At 33.6% G+C, this 19,458-nt stretch overlaps 2 protein-coding genes across 3 annotated transcripts in view; one reads left to right on the forward strand and one right to left on the reverse strand.

Moving 5' to 3' along the window:
• The window catches only part of ARL13B (ADP ribosylation factor like GTPase 13B), a 65,058-nt gene that overhangs the window by 28,769 nt on the left and 16,831 nt on the right, over positions 1-19,458 (forward strand). For both annotated transcript variants that reach the window (XM_033087477.1, XM_033087486.1), the window contains exons 4-5: positions 17,832-17,937; positions 18,869-19,071. In XM_033087477.1, the coding sequence (XP_032943368.1) occupies positions 17,832-17,937; positions 18,869-19,071 (309 nt within the window). The remainder of the gene's footprint in view (positions 1-17,831; positions 17,938-18,868; positions 19,072-19,458) is intronic.
• Positions 1,260-13,364, reverse strand: STX19 (syntaxin 19). Its single transcript, XM_033087496.1, has 2 exons — positions 13,115-13,364; positions 1,260-2,169 (listed from the first exon to the last, which is right to left on the reverse strand). The coding sequence occupies exon 2, from the start codon at positions 2,154-2,156 to the stop codon at positions 1,272-1,274; it is 885 nt and encodes a 294-aa protein (XP_032943387.1). The 5' UTR covers positions 2,157-2,169; positions 13,115-13,364; the 3' UTR covers positions 1,260-1,271.

Below are 19,458 nucleotides of genomic sequence, written 5' to 3' on the forward strand. Positions count from 1 at the left end.
GTCCATTCTAATCCACTTTCCATGCAGGAGACAGAAGGATTGTTCTCAAATATAAACTATACATTAACCCCAGACCAAAAAACAGTCTGAGGGCTTTGCATTGATATTATTTGCAGTAAACTTCAGACTTACGTGGCTTACAAAACCTTAACTCTACCCCTGCTGACCTTTCTTAACTTCATCTCTTACTTTACTGCTCTTACCACTATGATACAGCTGTACTGGTCATTTTTCTTTGAACGGAGTAAATTACACCCTCCTCAGGGTCTTCCTCCCATGTGTGTCCTGTGCCTGGAATGTGCCCTCCTGTGTCATCATTCAGGCCTTCACTTAATATTACCTTTCAGAGAGGTCTTCACTGACCACCCAACCAAAGTAGCCACGCTGATGGTCTCTAGCTCATCAGACCCTGATTTTTAAGTCTCTGCCAAGAACTTAACCTGACCTAATATTTGTATTGGTTATCTGTTTTCTCCACTAGAATGTGAGTTACAGATCTCTATCTTTTTGTGAGTTCAAACTATATCCCTAGCCCATCGTTAGTTCAGTGCCTGGCTTCATAACAGAGTGATGGAGAGACTTTCGAGAATACAATATTGCCTTTATTTTTGCTTTATTTGCCAACCCTCCTGATCTGCAATACTGTGACCTGAATGGACCCAAGTTCAAGAAAACAGTGCCTTAGTTTGCCTTCTTAAGTCTTCAACTAGATTCAGCTCCCAGTTACCAACCAAACTCTTCATCAAGTACGTAGTTGAATTTTATCAGGATTTGTTGACCACTGACTTACCTGACCTATCTGAGCATAAAAGATTTGATATGGCTTCTGGTTTAATTTTGCTTGAATATAGCACCCTTTGAAGTCTTGTTTTACACAATTCTTAGCTATGAAAATACTCTCAAATGAGCCAAAAGGATTGTTTAAGTACTTGTCACTTATTGACATTCATCTTATAAAGGCATAAGAAAATACAGAATTACAATAGAGCTTGATACTTGATCAGAAACTTAAGATTATTCATCTCATTTTTAGTAGTTAACCTGTGAGTTTAAAGCTAAATATACTTTTTTAGTTTAGCAAATGAAGACTTGTTTTATGTCACTGGCTTCAGAAGTTTCTGTAATTCTAGCGGGTAAGGGCTAACGGGTAAAATTATAACTTAATTGTGATAAAAGGTATGTGAATGGATCTGTGAAATGAAGAAGAACAAGATACTGAAATACGGGATACCCTTCATTCTAAAGCTGGAAAAAATTCCAAAATAGCGTCTTTATTTTGAGCCACAGCATGGACAACACCAACAACACAGGACCCTGCAAGGATTTCTTTTTTTGTATTTTACAGCTAGTCCAAATTTCTCCGTAGTAGTGTTAACATATTCTTTTGTACCATTAACTATCATTTCAATATTGTTGATGCTTTCTCCTTGTTCTTCTACTAAAAGAGATATCTGAACGAAAAGCACCCTTAAATCGTTGATTTGGTTCTCCAAATTAACAAGTTCCTTGTGCCTCTGTTCTATCTCTGAGAGTTGTGCTTTAGTAATACTGCTTTCTGTAAGCAAGCTTTCATTAAAAACTTCCCATTTCCCTTGATGAAGCATATCATTCACTTCTTCTTCAGGCACTTCTTTTCCCGCAACTTCAAGCTGACGGAAAATGAATCTCTTGCACTTCTCTTGCTTTGCTGCTATTGTGTCATTGTACGCAAACATAGTTTGCTGGAAATGGTGGAACATCGCAGCGTGCTGAGACTTCAGTATCCTGGTAACCACTGATGACGGACCATTTTCAGCCTCTGATTTTGTAATGTCTTTTCCTAAATTATCCAATCCTCTATTAATGTGTTCTGCTTGGGCTTTTATCTCCTTTGTAATACTAGACTCTCTCTTAAGTAGACTAAACCTTCTCATTGAAGCCGCCAAACTCTTCTGTTGCTGCCCAAATTTTTGAACAGCATCCGTCAAATCATTAATACTCTCCTGTAGTTTTTGGATCTCATGGAGGTGTCTCTCAGCTACCGGCTCTCTTTCATAAATAATGGCTTGCTGCAGAATTATTCCTTTTTCCTCTGCTTCTGTACTTGACACATGCCTGTTTTTAGAGAGTTCGATTTCCTTTGTTCGTTGCTTTAGTTCTTGAAGTCGGTCCTTCATCTTCCCTTTCCTCCTAAGAAGCAAAAATGATTGTGTTGAACAAAGAAGAGTTTGGTATTTCCCCCCAATAGCAGTTGGCTTCACATAGCTATATTTATCTCCCAGGAAAAATCCTCCTAGTTTTCTGGAAAGATGTTAAAAAATTAGAAAAATCAATAAGATTTCTTCATAAAGATGGTGAAAATAGGGAAAGTAATGTACAATAATTTGTAAATCACTGTGCCTAATGCAGGGCTACTTTGAGTCCCATTCAGTTGAGGGAAGTAGCTGAGAAAGCAGTGATACGTAGATAGACAGTTGCCCGCAAATAAATTTTTGTGCAATGATACTGCCACATAACAACAGATTTTTCTTGGTATAGACAGATATATCTTAGAATGAAAGATTTGACTTGCCCATATCTTTAACTTTCACAATTAAAAGGGGGTATTCAGGGGGTAACCGGTTAGCTCAGTTGGTTAGAGCGTAGTACTAGTGGCAGCAGGGTTGCCAGTTCGGTTCCGGCATGGGTCACTGTGAGCTGCGCCTCCTTAAAAAAAAAAAAAAAGGTACTCCGAAAGTACCCCATTACCAAATATACTGTTCCCAGTTAATTGGGTCTATGTAATGTTAAAAACAAACTCATTTTGCTATATGATTGCTATTTGCAATATGCAAAATTTAGTTAAAACCTCGATAGTGACAGGGCAGATTTCATATGAGAGCTTTAAGCAACAATGTTGAATTTATCTTAAAATGTCTGGTAAAATATGTTTTACCAGGGTAGATGTAAAATATTGTACCAAGTTGTTTAGAAAACACCTTCACATCTACAAAATGGAAGGCCCTTGCATTCATAGCCGTGCTTATGAAAATTACGAGAGTTTCTATTTAATCACAAGCTTTCTATCAGAATAGTCATGCTTTCATGAATAATAGTGTAATGACTAGATTGAATAAGAAATGTATTTGTTCCACGGACTCTATGCCGGTCAAAGCAAATGGGAGAGGGATTATGTTAAATTCTAAGCGTGCTATTTTGAGATGAAAATTTATAAATTAGGAATTTCCAAACTTATGGAAAGGATGAGATTGGAAGACCACTAGTATATGGAGAATTATTGAAAAAAAATGGAAATATTTGTCCTGCAAAAGAGAAGATGTAGGGAATATCTACAGCTGTTTTCTAAGATGTGTAGGTCTGGGTATGTGAAAGGAATTAGACTTACTTGGAATTAACTCCAAAGGGCAGTGGGTGAAAATTATAAGGAGAGAGGTTTAATTTAGTATAAAGAAGACTCTTCAAACAAATAAAACTATCCCAAGATGGAATGAACTAGGTATTTCAGGAGATAATAAGCTTGCTATCACTGGAGATGTTCTTGAATGATGACCCAGTCAAGTATATTGTAGAAAATGTCTGTATTGCATGAATGTTGGACCATTTGTTGTCTGCTGTCTCTCCCCGCCCCCAAATAAGCTCCATGAGGGCAAGAATATTTATTCATTCTGGGAATGAATAAATATTGATGAGTCTGATATTTATTCAAGTTCTGATACTGAACTCTTGATATCTTATGATTTCTTGAGCATTTACTATGTGCCAGGCACTGTTCTAAGTGTACAAGTATGTTCTTTTAAGAACTCAGAATTAGTGTTATTATCTGTATTTTGTAATAATGATATTAAGACTTGAGCTTATATAGCTAAGACATCAGCTCATCATACAGTCGGGATTCAAATCCAGGCAGTCTAGTTAGAAGGACTCTGCAATAAAGCCTTTTTCAGTGGTGTCAGGTGCTCTGTAGCGATCACTCAGATGGGTTGTGAGAAGGGGCAATTAGGTAAGTGAAGTAGTTGGGAAAGAAGCCAGATCACAAGGAGTAAGACCATGAAATCTGTTTTTAATGGAAAAAGTTTTTTTTAAAGCTATTAACAGTTTATTCAGAAACATTTGCTGTGCACCTGTATTACTGAGCATTTTAAGTACTGGCTGGAAACATTTCAGAGCAAGTTTTTGTTGCCTATAATGCTCTTATAGGTATCTGCTCTTTATTTTAAATATTTTAAAAAACCTTGATTCAAATAGCTTAAATTGTTTTATTTCACCATTGATTTGCTATATTAAAAGTTTTAAAAAAAGTTGTAGCCTGTGCAATTTATTCAAATAAGAGACTTCTAAGTTTGGGAGGGATTTCATCCCCTATCTCTCCCCACCATTTTATTTTCTGTATTCCACCTTACTTGCAAAGAATAATTTCTGTACCTTAGGAATAGAACTGACCAAAGCTACTGGTTTATTAAGATCTGTGGGGAAAATAATAAGTTACAATATTAAGCCTGGAAAATTTGTGAAGGGAAGATTAGTTAAGGAGGACTATAAGCAGGCAATGTAGATAGCAAAGTAGATGAATATAAAACAGTAGTTATTGATCAATATATTGGACATGTCTTCTAGGAGTGTATTTCTTGTCCTTTGTCCTCATAAGTAGTAAATAAGCAAAATAGAGGAAATATGTATGTGAGCAAACTACCAGTAAATTACTAAAAAGTGATTTTAATTGAGAAAGTTTTCGGTACTAGAGCAATCAAATAAATGTGCGGAAAGTTTGATATTCTTATTTTCTCTTTTTTAAAACTATAATAAATAAGTTAATTTATAAGTAAAAATAATTGTGCATATGAAGTTATTTATAATTACAGTTAATTGTAATTAACCTAATATAAGCCTTTATATAAAAATCCAGATTTTAAGAGATAAGTTGGAAAGATTTTTAGCTTTATAAAGTAATTTAATTTTGAATTTTTTTGTGAGTTTTAAATAACTGAGTTTATGACAAATTCTGCCTGATCACATTTTATCACACAAGACATGCTTGAGTATGCCACAAGCATAATATTTATGTAATATCCAGTCGTAAAAGCTTGGTGCATTATAACAACAAAGATGTATTTCTTGCTCACACTTCATGTCCATGTTGGTTTGGCAAGGGCTCTGTTTCCCATCTTGGTCACTCAGAGACCTAAGCTCCACCTTTCTGAATACGGTAAGTTTCCAAGGTCCTGGAAGTACTGGAGAGTCTCTCATAGACATTAAAATTCTACAGCCCTGAAATGATGCAGTTTTGTGTTGTTGTTTTTTCCCCCTTACAACTCCACAACCAGCTGCCGAAGGGTGGCAGTAATACGTAGTCCTCCCTTGTTCCCCAAAGGAGAGGTGAACATGATTTCTTCCACATCCATTGGATATTTTAATTTGATTCCAGAAAGAATCTTTAAAGGTTAACTAATCAATTTCCTCATTCTTATTGGGAAGTTGAGAATCAGAAAGGTTAAATGTCCTACTTAGAGCTTGTTAGTAGTAGTACTGGTATAATAATGCAAGCTTCCTGGTTGCTAGACCAGTGATTTTTCCACTGTAAAATATATAATATAAATTTCTTAGAACATATATATTACATAAAGTTGGGATCATCTATATGCTCTTTTGTATTTATTATTTTATTAAATATTTGATGATTATGCTGATAACATATTTAGAAACACCTGAAATCATTGGGAAGTAATCGTAGCAACTTTTTCTCATGTGGCAACTTAGTGAAAGCAGAATTACCACCCATGATTTATTATATACCTCTGATAAAGACTCACCTTTTTTCCAGTGTAGAGGGAGGTGGTGCTAGTCAGGTTTGCTTAATGATTTATCTTGAATAGCTCCCTACTGTTCTTTATTTGGTTTAGTGTTATTTATCACTTCCTTACCTATATGCTCTCCCTGGTATTACTATATTGACGCTGAAAATAAATTTCTCCAAAAACTGTTTAAGATGTCATGTCACTTTTGATATAGCCATAAGCTTTTTCTTTTTTCAACTGGCTCTTTTTAACTGTTTTTTTATTTTCCTCAAATTAATAATCTACACAGTTTAAGAAGTCACATCATTTCAAGGCTTATGAAGATAAACAACCAACCCCTGCCTGCCCCATCACACATCATTTTCAGTTTCCAGCTCCCAAAGGGAGTCATTTGCAGTTCCTCAGATACATATGTTGCTTTTAAACTCTGTATTTCTAGGTAATTTGCTTATGTAGTTGTTTCTGCTTTTTCAGTTTTAAAAATTATATTGAATCTCTACTATGAAAGATGTGGCTTTAACTTTTTCTTACACCACCATCCTTCCCTTAATTTTTACCTCTCAACATGTAGTTACATCATAATTTTTGGTTAATCAATATTCTGTGTCTATATTATTATGACTATCCAAATATTATATATACCAGAGTCACGTAAGGTAATATGGTTATATTTCCTTCCTCAAATAAGTTTTTTCAGTGTTTCTAAGCCAGTTCAGTGGATAAAGCTAGGAAATATATACTTTTATTTTTTTTAAATACTTTTATTTTAAGAAAGCTGTGTTGTTGGGTTTTTTTTAAGGGTTTTTTTTTTTTTTTTTAAGATTTTATTGGGGAAGGGGAACAGGACTTTATTGTGGAACAGTGTGTACTTCCAGGATTTTTTCCCAAGTCAAGTTGTTGTCCTTTCAATCTTAGTTGTGGAGGATGCCGTTCAGCTTCAAGTTGTTGTCCTTTCAGTCTTAGTTGTGTCGGGCGCAGCTCAGCTCCAGGTCCACTTGCCATTTTCTAGTTGCAGGGGGCACAGCCCACCATCTCTTACGGGAGTCGAACTGGCAATGTTGTAGTTGAGAGGACGCGCTCCAACCAACTGAGCCATCCGGGAGGCAGCTCAGCTCAAGGTGCCCTGTTCAATCTTAGTTGCAGCGGGCGGAGCCCACCATCCCTTGCGGGACTCGAGGAGTTGAACCGGCAACCTTGTGGTTGAGCCCACTGGCCCATGTGGGAATCGAACCAGCAGCCTTCAGAGTTAGGAGCATGGAGCTCTAACCGCCTGAGCCACCGGGCCGGCCCCTAAGAAAGCTTTTCATTGTTGTATTTACACATATAGAGAAAGTACCCAAAACGTAAGTGTATAATTTGATGATTTTTCACAAGTGAGCACACCCGTATGATTACCAAACATGAAGAACCATTTAGCTTTTTAATTTTTCTTGAAATTATTAATTACCTAAGTTTTTTGTTGCTTCATTTTATACATGTGCATCACTAATTCATTCTAAATTTTTAAATGTAACTGAAAATATCGTCTTAACATATTTAAATATAATAGGTACTGTGTTTCTTTTATTTCATTTTATTTATCTTTTGAGGCTTCTTTCCTAGAACCTTTAGTGTGTGATCTGATTTACCAAATAGGTGTGAGATTTTTTTTCTCTCCTTTGTTGTGTATTATCGTCTCCTGATTCCTGGTTCCTCATATCTATTCCTGGTTTAGCTCCTTGATTTGGGGCCACACCATAGCTTCCTTTCAAAATATAAATGTGGTAAAAACTTGCATTTCTGAAAATGTGTCTATTCTATCTTTACATCTAAATGACGTATTTTCTGTGGATATAATTCTTACTTTAACATTATTATATAGTCCCTTGGAATTTTGAAAATTTTGCTGTATTTTCTTCTGCCTTTGTTGCGCTTGAGAAAACTGCCATCTGATTCCTGATGTTTTGTGTAAGATTTTTTTTTTTTAATTTCATTTCATGAAACTCTTGATGTTTTCTGTTTATTCCTGGTGTTCTGAAATTTCACACTTATATACTTGGGGTAAGTCTTTTTGCATTATTTGCTAAACATTTAGTAGTTCTTTTCAATCTGAAAATTTATGTATTTAGGATTGTTTTGGAAGGGCAAGGGGAGAGGAGTCTAATTTTTTAAAGAACCTCATCTCCATTTTTTTTGTATGTTTTTCTTTGAAATTCCCCTTAGTTGGATGGTGACTTTCTTAATTACTCCCTAGTTTTCCTAGTGTCTGAAAGATAAAGTGACTTGTCAGAGACCACACAACTAAAAAGTGGCAGAGCCTACATTCAGATATAAATCTGTCTGATGTAGATTTATTCATTTTTCTCTATTCCATAGTGATTAAAGGAGACTATCCTAGTGAAACATACTACAAATGAAGTTGATCTGTATCAAATATTGTATTATGTTATTATTATAAATACTATGTTTAAAAGAAAAAAGTTCCTACAGGAAGTAATATAGCATATCAGATCTAAAATGATTATGTTGTTTACAGCTTTATTAGGATCTTTAATATAATCAGACCAAATTGAGCTCTTTACAGTTGAGAAGAAAAAAAGGAATTAGTTCTGATCTCATAGACTCATGTCACAGAAAGTCTCTGAGAAATTTTGAATCCTATCTTTGGCACCATGTGAAGATTGGGATTCTTATATTTTCTTCTGCTTTAGCTCATAGTCATAGGCTGAGGTAACATAGACAAAGTGAGGTATGCTTCATTCCTATTTATGTGCAAAGATTTCTGTTTCCTATTCTTGTACTAACCTGTTACTATGAATTCTAACAGCTACAAAGTATATATAACAGATACGCTTTTGCACTATTTTATTTTAACTGATTTGCGTTCCTGATAATTTGGGAGAAGGAAAAGAGCAATAGTATTGGACATTCAGATGCGAAATGGAAGGGATCAAAACAAAACTTTTTTTTTTAAATTCATGAGAATTAAGTCTTTTCTAATACTTATGAGGTGTGATTAAACAATACGGTGAATGTTTAAATAATAAAAAAATTACAGTAAAAAACACGTTGCCATTAATCCCCCTCAAAATAATTCCCCTCACTTCTAACACACTCATCCCGTTGTTCTTGCCACTTTCTGAAGCAGTTCTGGTAGTCCTCTTTCCTGGGTGTCTTTAGTTGTGCTGTCGTGGCTGCCTCGATGTCCTGAATCAATTCAAAACGTTTACTTTTTATGGTCATATTGACTTAGGGGAAGAGCCAGAAGTTGCACGGTGCCAGATCCGGTGAATAAGGTAAATAAGGACATATCGTAATGTTTTTATTTGACAGAAATTGCTGTACCAGAAGGAATGTGTGACATGGAGCCTTTTCATTGTGATCAATAAATACTGTGAATGCTGCTGCCGAGTGCCATCCAAGGGAAAGGCAGGGATCTTCAATACTGGAAGCGGTGTATTGAACCTTAGTAAATGCGTGACAAATTTCACCTTGTTCAGTGCAGTCAGTTGGGTGTGAGCTACGGTTGGAGAATATGTGTGTTAAACTGTGTAGTAAATCATCCTCCATCATGACAAGGCTCCGAGTCACACATTGCTTTTGGTATATGGCAATTTCTGTTAAAGAAAAACATTACGGTGTGTCTTCATCCGCCTTATTTACCAGAGCTGGCACCTTGCGACTTCTGGCTCTTCCCCAAAGTCAGAATGATTTAGGACATCGAGGTACCCATGACAGTACAACTAAAGACACTCATGAAAGAGGACTTCCAGAATTGCTTCAGAAAGTGACAGGAATGATGGGATAAGTATGTTTGAAGTAAGAGGGAGTATTTTAAGAGGGATTAATGGCAATGTGTCCTTTACTGTAATATTTTTTTTTATTTAAACATTCACCATATGTTTTGATCACACTTTATATATAATGGCTAGAAACGCTTAATAAACTTTAAATCTCACAGGTTTCAAGAACTGCAGTGTCTCCAGATTTCTCTTTGATAGCATGACTTGGAACAAATCCTGAAACAATCCCCTCTAACATTTTTTTGACTGGATAGATTTTTTTTTTCATTGGAAATAAATGATCAATTCTATCAAAAGCCTTTTTTTTCCCTGAAGCATCATAGTTTAATTTTTTTTTTCTTTTAAGACATGGAATATTTCAAATTGATACTGTGGCACAGTAAACCTTTGCAAAATGCTTCTGGAAGGTGAATTTTACTGTCCCTGATTTTGGAAACCAAGATATTTGACTCTGACCCTTGTAAAGGTTGTTTTTTCCTGGGTTCCTGTCCATGGAAGAACTCTCCTGAAGGAGCACCATACTTTCCTATTTGAATAAATGGTACTTTAAGGAACTTCAAAACACATTGATACATATTTTGCATTCATTAATCTTAATAAACTTACTAGAAATAAAAAATGAATATTCTGAATCTTTTTTGTATGTTACTGATATTACAGGGGAAACAGAGTCAGATTTCCTTTCAGTGCTATATATATCATGGTATGCATGGTGTTTATATAACATCAATTGTAAATACTATACTGTGTCCGTCTTGGTTTATGGATCCTATTCATTTATTTGTTTTGAATGTTTAAACAATATTTATGTTAAAGGTCATTTACATTATTAGGTTGTTTCTTGATTCTGAGGAATAAATATATGTGCTTGTTGTAGCCACCAACTGTTTTGCTTGGTGGTGAGCAAGTGGATTTCATGAACTTTGAAAGTAGTTTATCTTCAATGGGAAATTATACAAGAATGTCTGCAGTGTCCTGTGTTGTGGATACATTCTTACCCTGCCTTTGTGGTTGTCACTACTAGGGTCCCATGGAGTTTGCCTATTGTAGCCCAGGGAGTATAAATATGAGCCTGATTTTTCTGGAGTGATTTTTATTGCCTTAGTGGATACCTCACTTCTTGTTGTAATCCTGGTCAAGCCAACAGAGATTTTCCTGTCTCTGTATACAGATTACGTTCAATTTTTTTCTAGTTCACTACTTCATCTAGGAAACTCAGTTTTAGTTGCCTATTATGCACAAACCCTAACCTCAGCTTCTAGTGGCTCATGGAGTTGTTTTAATTCCTGCTCTCTACTTGGGCTATGAGTGTGTTCTCTCTTGATTTCTGGCACTGGGAAATTTCCCTTTCTTTAAATGTATGATGTGATTTTAGAATTTGTCTTTTTTCTTAAGATTATAGTAAACACTTCTGTATGTAAAAGAGGGAGGAATTTCTGTTCTGTGCATCTTGACTGAAGGTCATAGGTGCTTATCTTTACAGAGTTAACATTATTCAGAATGTTCCCCAAATTCTTGTTCATCTCTGCAGAAATTGACTTAATATAGGTACTCAGGTGCACTTACATGCTGTATATAAATTGCATTTTCTAGTAGTTGCATACTCATGGGTTTGTTTTATTTTTCTTTTTCATTATGTGTTCATTTTGGAGTTTGGTGTTGTTTGCTTTATAACATTATAACTCTTTCCAATTTACTTGCTTAATCATATATCTTTATAAATAGAATATTAAGCAAAGTGAGACATCTAAGCATATTAGAATTTAAAAGTTGTAAGAGACGAAGTTCATTAAGGCATAAAATATTAAGTTCAGAGTTGTTAAATCATTTAATTGCTTAGGCTAGGTGAAATTGATGAGACTACCATTTTACACAATCTTTTCTGTGCCTTAAATTTATTTTCTTAATCTTGGAATAATTCTATTCAAATATGAATCATCTTTCAGCAAGTTTAATTTACTGCATTGCTGTACAGTTTTGAATTCTACTGTAAATAACTGACTATATCTTTGAGGTTGAACATGATATTTGCAAAAAAAAAGAACACTGACTTTTAAATTTGGTAACTGACTTTGACAATTTGTTCTGGGAAATAGAAAAATAAACTTGTATGACTCAAATAAAAGTTTCTCCACCCTATTACAAACAGGGAACATTCCCAGGAACAGAAACATGAATAAAAATCACCTATGCTTTGAGAAATACACCGTGATAAATACTTTATAGATTTAAAGTTTTTTTTTAAGTTTTTTAAGTTAGGTATATTCTTTCTGTAGTTACATATTGATTAAATAAAATATTTCAAGAAATATAACCAGTTCTTATCCAACTTAAAATGGAGTATTCTTTTGCTTTTATGTGTGACGACAGCTTGCAACATTTCCCTAGTTCAAGGTGAAAGGAGCGATTATTGGAATAGTCACCTCTTAACTGAGGAAAACAAAAAATTACTGCAGGTTGCATATATTTTCTCTAAGTTTAAATTATCTGATTTTTTTTGTAATGCAGTCTTTCAGGACCTTTTTTTTTCTATGTTGTATTTAATTTAAATAAATTAATTGTGCACTAACTTGTTTAATGTAACAATAAGATCATTTTTGTTTCAATATTAAGACTGCTGTCATTTTGAACTCACATCTGATTAAAGTACACTGTACATACATAAGATAATTTTGTATTAAATTTACAACTGCATAGCCATGAAGATAATGAGTTATAGCTATTATATAGCTCACTTTCAAATCCACCCTTAAAACACTTATTAAAAGCCATTATTATTTCGATTTGAAATGGGTTATTTATTAAATTCTAACATGGTAACAATTATAAAATAACTGAAGAAATATTAGAAAATAAGCATGTTTTGGTTAAGCCTCTATATATTGCTTAATTTTGAAAGTATCAGACCTACTTATCTACTCATATGTTGCATTTAAATGATGCTGACTTAAATTTTTAAAACTATCAAGTCAAATACAATATATTAAATTTTATAATTACATACTTTTAATACACTAGCTAAAACATTGAAAAAGTGAGTACTTTCATATTTTACAGTAGTCCTTTTCCAAGAAGATTATTTTCTTATTTCTTCAAATTAATTTTAAATGATTCTGGGAAACAACAATGAAGAAATTAAGACTTCCTAGAAAATTATCTTAAGTTTTTAAAGGTTGTATGTGTCAAATTTGGGCATAAACTTCTTTTCAGAATTAAATGTTAAAGTGTTCTTTAAAGCAAACACGGTATGACTAATTTATAGTCAGTCTATAAAAGAAAGAATTTTAAGTTGTTCTTTTTAAAGGATCTTTCTAGTGTTTTCAAAACGAGAAGCTATTTTTTAAAGGATTTAAAAGAAAGTTAATATTTATTATAGTGTTCTAAACCCAAATCCCAGTCAGTTTATCAGTACTATATATGAGCAGATCAGCTGCCTGTAGCCTGGTTCAAATCTGAGTAAAACAATTTTAATTTTCTGTTGCGCTTTCTTTAAATATCCTGGATTTCAGGCTGTTGATGTCTCTCACATTAAAAATACAAAAAAGCATGTGGTTTATTTACCTTTGTCTTGTTCCTTTTGTTGCTTTTCCACCTGCGTTGTTGGAGTCCTGCCTTTGAGAGAAAAACTGAGTTTCATCTGTTAACGTTTTGATCAAATTGTTTTAAGTCTCTATCTTATACTTCACAGGCAATTTCTGTAAGGTTTTCATGTAGTTAATGTAATTGAAAGCCAAATAATGAAGCCAAATAAGTTAGAGATAAAGTCCTTTTGCTGTTAATATCAAATGAGAAGAACAAATTGCTTACTTCACACCTGGAGAATCCGGTTCTGCCTGTTAACTGCCCTTGCTTTAGATTAAAGGAAGCTCAGTTTCATTGGAGCTCGCTGGTAACAGGAAATCCTTGTTAAACTGCCTACATGGAGTGTTTGGCGCAGGCTCTGTAATTCTAATCCTGTTTTATATATATAAAAGGAGGGTTTGTATTTAAATAGACATTTGTTTTCTTTAGGTATCACAACTTGCTAAATATACAGAACTTGGAATAAATAGGAATGGAAAGAAACTTGTTGTAAAGGCTATTTGTTCCATTTACTTTATTATGATTGAATTCTATGCTATTTTAGGAAATTCCAAGAGCGTAACTCATAAAATCATTGAATTTCAGAACTACAACCGCCAGGAAAGAGCTCCTGTCTTTAAACCTTTCACACCACTTTTCTTTTTACTATACCTATTTTTATTATTTAAAATAAGTTTCTTCCATAGTTTTCAATATAAAAAAAAACTAAAGTTGTGCAGCAATATATCTTACACTGTTTACTATATCAATATAATAATTCAAAATTAATTTTACCAAAAAGAAATTATTTGGGGAAAAATTAGAAATGAAATGTCTCTCACAACACTAAATTTCCTTACTCTCCCTTTTTGTCTGCCTGATTTTTATGATTTAAAGGTTAGAGGAGGGCCATTGCCAGCATATCTGTCAAAATAGCATTTGCATTTATTCTTTGATTTAGCAGTCCCACTTCCTGGAATGTGTTCCCAAAATAAGAAGTAAGTCCTTTACACACTTACTCTTCACAGAACTCTTTGTAAAAACAAAACACTGGGAACAACCACTGAAGTGGGCAGTGTGGGCTTGGCTGAATAAATGATGAAACATCCGTACAAAGAGCATTTTGCTCATTAATAGGGAATATAGTAATAAAGGAGATTTTTTTACATGGCTTCAGGGTAATTTTAGGATTTACTGTTAAAAAAAAAAATTGGACTAGAGGGTGTATAGCTAGTTTTTGAAGAAGAACCCCCCCACCCGCAGGCAATAGCAGTGAATACCCATAGTGCCCAAATTGGGGTCTTTAAAATACCATTTAATCCATATACATAGTTATATTTTCAAAAAGAAATAATAGGAAGAAAAACTAATGAAAATGGTTACTTTGTAGGAAAATGGATGAAATAGAGGAAAAGGGATGGAGATGGAAAACAGTTCTTTCTGGTTGTACTTTGTTTTTATAACTTTGAATTTGGAACCACATGAATGTTTTAAAAATTAAATCTTAAAAATAAAACTATTTCTAAAAAGCAAAAAAAGCCTGAAACAAATGAACTTCGCTATATATCTAGATGGTGGCATAACCACACAGAGGATTATTTCAAGTAATTTTAAAACCCAATATTTTGACTATGCATCTCTTGTGGGATAAATCTTAGAGACAAGAATAACCACAAAGAGATCTTATCCTCCTTAGTGTCTTACTTAAGAAGCTAAGTAAAAACTGGGTAATATTTGATTTAAAATGGAAAAATCAATGTAAGCTCATAATTTAATTTTTCTTTCTTAAAAAAAACTACATTTCCCCTAGCTTTATCCACTGAAAGAGTCTAGAAAACAATGGCAAGTCAATTGCAGTAAATGTCCATAGCATCCAGATTGTGGTCTTTAAAATACCAGTTCCTACTGAAAGGAACCAGGACTCCTTAGGGAAATGGATGATCCGAGGTCTGGAATATTATCTCAACAAAAAAGCAAGAAGATATCAAAGACCATTGGAGTTGTACCAAAAGAACACAGGAGCCAACACAAAAGGGACTCCCTCTGACCAAAAATGGGTAACTTTGAGCCTCAAAAAGAACAGTAACTACAATAAATTAAAACATTATCAAGTATATTTTAAAAATCCATGAGTCCTAATGATATCCCCCACAAACCAAAGAAAACAACTTGATCACCTTTGGAGGCTGACAGGGCATCAACTTATTATTGTAAAAATTAGGAAATGAAGGCAAAGGATCAAAGATTTATCTTGATTTTTCTCTGAATTGTATTTAAGTAAGAGTAAGCAAGTAGTTGATGAAAGCTTACTTTTTAGCAAAAATCCAGCTAGTAAGTTCAGAAGGAATATAGAACTAGAAAAGTCATGATTTTATAAGCTCTTATAAAATAATGGAATTTTAACAAAGGTCATCATCAATGGTTGCTAAAATTGTTAGATAAAGGTTAATGGGAACTTTATTTTGGATGAATCAGGCTGACTCCAGCAGAATCCACTGACCCATTTTAACATCACTAGAAATAGTAGTATAATCCTCCCAAGTACCAGCACCATCTATGAAATATGTTTGCCAAAAGATTTCAGCTTTAAACTCATCCAGCCTGTACATCTAACTACCAAATGTAGGAAATACAAAGTATGTATGTTAAATGACCTCATACGGAAGGTGTCAAATCAACCAAATACTAAACACAAGAAATTCTAAAGAAATACGACTTTTTTTTAATTAGTTTCAGGTGTACAAAACAATGTAATAGTTAGACATTTATACCCCTCACAAAGTGATACACCCCCAATCTATTATACTACCCCTCTGACATCATATATAGCTGTTACAATGCCGTTGACTGTATTCCCTATGCTGTACTCCACATTTAATTAATATATAATTAAATATATATGTTTAATTATAGTTGACATTCAATGTTATTCAGCTTTAGCATCAAGTGTATAGCGCAGTGGTCAGGCATCTACACAGTCTATGAAGTGGTCTCCCTAATAAACGAACAAACAGAACAAAAATACAGGGGGAAGAATGACTTATTTTACAAGTACATGTTATCGGAGGAAAGGAGGAGGTGGTAGTGGTATTCCAGGGTTTGGGGATTTTGTGGCTGGGGGCGATATTGATTCAAAACTATTTAAAAGAATAAATTGTAATGTATATTTATTTTAAATCTGAATTTGGACGTAACACTTGTAAAAAGATATTGAGGAATATTAATATTCTTTGTTGTAATAGTATTGTGGTAATGTTTTTAATTTTTAAATTTTGGGGTGAAGTGACATGACTAGGGGAAATGTGGAAGATATGTAGAGGAGCAAGAATGGCACGATGTTGATAATTTTTAAAGACAGGTGATAAGGGTTCATTAGATTTGTTCTGTGTATTTATTAAGTAATATACAAAGGGCACCAAAACAATGTATACACATTTTAAGAAAGGAAAAAACCTGTATTAAAATTGTAATACTCAATATATACCGATAACAAAAGATGAATACAAGTCACATTTGACTTCTGCAATTATAAAAAGTGCTCAAAGTGGTTACCATCAGTGTCCAGACACTTCTGATTACAGTGAATTACTGCTTGCAACGTTGACCAAAGTGTCCACTTATATTGTTGCGCATGCTGTTTCAGTTTCTTCCTGAAGTACCGCCAGTGTAGCTGGTTTTCTATGGTACACCACATCCTTTAAGGCCCCCATAGGTAGAAGTCAAGGGGTGTTAAGTCAGGAGAACGTTCTCGAATTTCAAATACCACTTCAAAATGGTCTTGCGCTCCTTGAACAACTGTGCTTCTGCTATTTTCTTTGACTGTCCTGCCTGTCACATGGTGATGCTACCATTCATTTGATTAACGCCATCTTTTGAGCGAATGTCATACTACACATTGCTACTGTAATTCAATCCAGCTTCGAAAAGTAATACATAGATAACATCTCTTAAAATGTGCATACATTTTTTTGGCACCCCCAATATATTTGTCTAAAATGTCTACCAAACCCGACCAAGATGGTGTTTTATTAAACTTCTGACCTCTGCCATCTGATAGGCAAATCGTGATATTTTGTCATAATTCCTTTTTTAGAACTTATTTTGGTTTTTCATTTGTCTTTCCCTAATTTGTTGCTAATTGAATATAATGGGTTTTTTTTATGTCTAGTGCTATGCAAAGTAAATTACATAGAAGTGGCCCCACCTTTCCGGTAAATTGGACGTTTATGTGTACACATTCACATACTGGAAATGCACATAATTGCAAATATTACAAGTGCAGAATGAATATTTGGGTATTTAAAACATGATACTGTTTGTGTTTTAAGAAGATGAGGACTTGAGATAAGGCATTTACATCATGATGCAATGTTTTTTAAGAAGATAAAGGCATAATTAATGTGAACATTAGAATTGATGCCTGTGGGCTGTAGAAACTAGTCTACTTCTTTTTCTACTTGCAGCTTTTTTGGTTGGCCTGTTAATCTATTTCTTGTTTTCTTGATACTTTACCTTTCTCCTTTTTTATGCCAATTCTTACAAACTTATTTTGGCAGTAAAATAAAAATGATGAAATATGTACTCTAATACTGTCTAAAATCAGTATGTTCTGTAATCAGTAGGTTTAAAACTTTGGACTGAGAACGTGGTCAAAATATTTTAAGTGGTTGTCTGTGTATATATTTGCTATAAAATGACTTCATTTGTACCTCTCTAGGTTGGCAAATAAACAAGACAAGGAAGGGGCTTTAGGAGAAGCTGATGTGATTGAATGTCTATCTCTGGAAAAATTGGTCAATGAGCACAAGTGCCTGTGTCAAATAGTAAGTTTTTGTTTTGTTTTTTTGCCCTATAAAATATGTTGAGGATAACTCAGTTTTTGTAAAGGTGATAGGCAATTAGGTGGTAGGCAGCTAACAATAATTCATTAGTGTTTTGAAAGAATTATTTTTACCCACTGTTCTGTTGATATTACTCAATACTGTAATATCGGTTTTCTATTTAGTTGTTACTCTCTTTCATAAACACTGTTTTGTGATTTCAAAGACTCTAGATTTGCTTTTTGTTTAAGATACTGCTGACAGGACCCATAAGCTATACAAACACGTCATGCTATAAATTTTGTCAACAGTAAAGAAAACATATAAATACAAACTTTGAACATAAGAGAGGTTTACATTTTTCAAAAATCACATCAGGAGAGCTATCATATAATCTTTAAAAAGTTGGACAGATATTTTAATAATTTATTCTGGTTTCAGAAGATGGTCATTAGACTGTCAATCTTAAAAGATATTTACTGTTATAAACTACCTGTTATAAGGAATTAAAACTTTGTGCTATTTTTTATAAGTGGTGATATTTTGTTCTGGCAATTTAATTTTGTCTTCCAATGAGTTTGTTTTATATATGTATATATATATATTATATTATATATATGTGTGTGTGTGTGTATCATTATATATTACATTATATATATACATAACTATATATATAAAACTTTTATAACTGACACAGTTGACTTCTTTCATCATAATATCTCTTATAGCTTATATATATTATACATAAAATATTCCAACTCCTATGTACTAATGTTAGTGATCATTGCAGAGGTGTGTTTTGTAAGTTAAATAAACAGGGGCTTCATGTCATTAATTCAGTGGGTTAATTTTGATTTACTGATAATTATGGTTTATGAATAGATTTTTTTGTGGAAAACTTAATCTTTAAGTCAAATTAATTGCTGTTTTTTAGGAACCTTGTTCAGCAATCTTGGGATCTGGAAAGAAAATAGACAAATCCATTAAAAAAGGCCTTTATTGGCTGCTACATATCATTGCAAGAGACTTTGATGCCTTAAATGAACGCATCCAAAAAGATACAACAGAACAACGTGCTCTTGAGGAACAAGAGAAACGAGAAAGGGCTGAACGAGTACGAAAATTACGGGAAGAAAGGTAAGTAGATTAATTTTGTGCTACAGTGCATTTGAAAAGTCAAAAATACCAACGCCTTATGAATAATTTTTAGTGTTATCTGTTCAGTTTCCTCTTTCTGTGTGAAGGAAGACAGCTATTTCTAAGGATCTTTTGCTATACCAGTTTGGGAGATAGAGTTCTAATTTCCTGGCAGTATTATGGTAGTTAAATTTATTCCTTAGGTATTCATTATCTCTCAGAGTTAGCAAAATTGCATCTCCTATTTCTTATGGGTACCTAGCTCAACAAAGATAGAAGGTAAGCTGTTAGTGGATCAATCAACTGAAGCAAAACCTGATCTTCAACACTAGTTTTGTCAAAAAACAGGCTAAATTGTACCATCTCAGTTTCTTTAAATCTGTTTTT

Source organism: Rhinolophus ferrumequinum, chromosome 2 (assembly GCF_004115265.2).
Source record: "Rhinolophus ferrumequinum isolate MPI-CBG mRhiFer1 chromosome 2, mRhiFer1_v1.p, whole genome shotgun sequence".
NCBI classification, from domain to species: Eukaryota; Metazoa; Chordata; class Mammalia; order Chiroptera; family Rhinolophidae; genus Rhinolophus; species Rhinolophus ferrumequinum.

Bases quoted from the DNA above. Each gene is read 5' to 3' on its own strand.
- STX19 (XM_033087496.1), bottom strand. From the start codon at position 2,156: ATGAAGGACCGACTTCAAGAACTAAAGCAACGAACAAAGGAAATCGAA.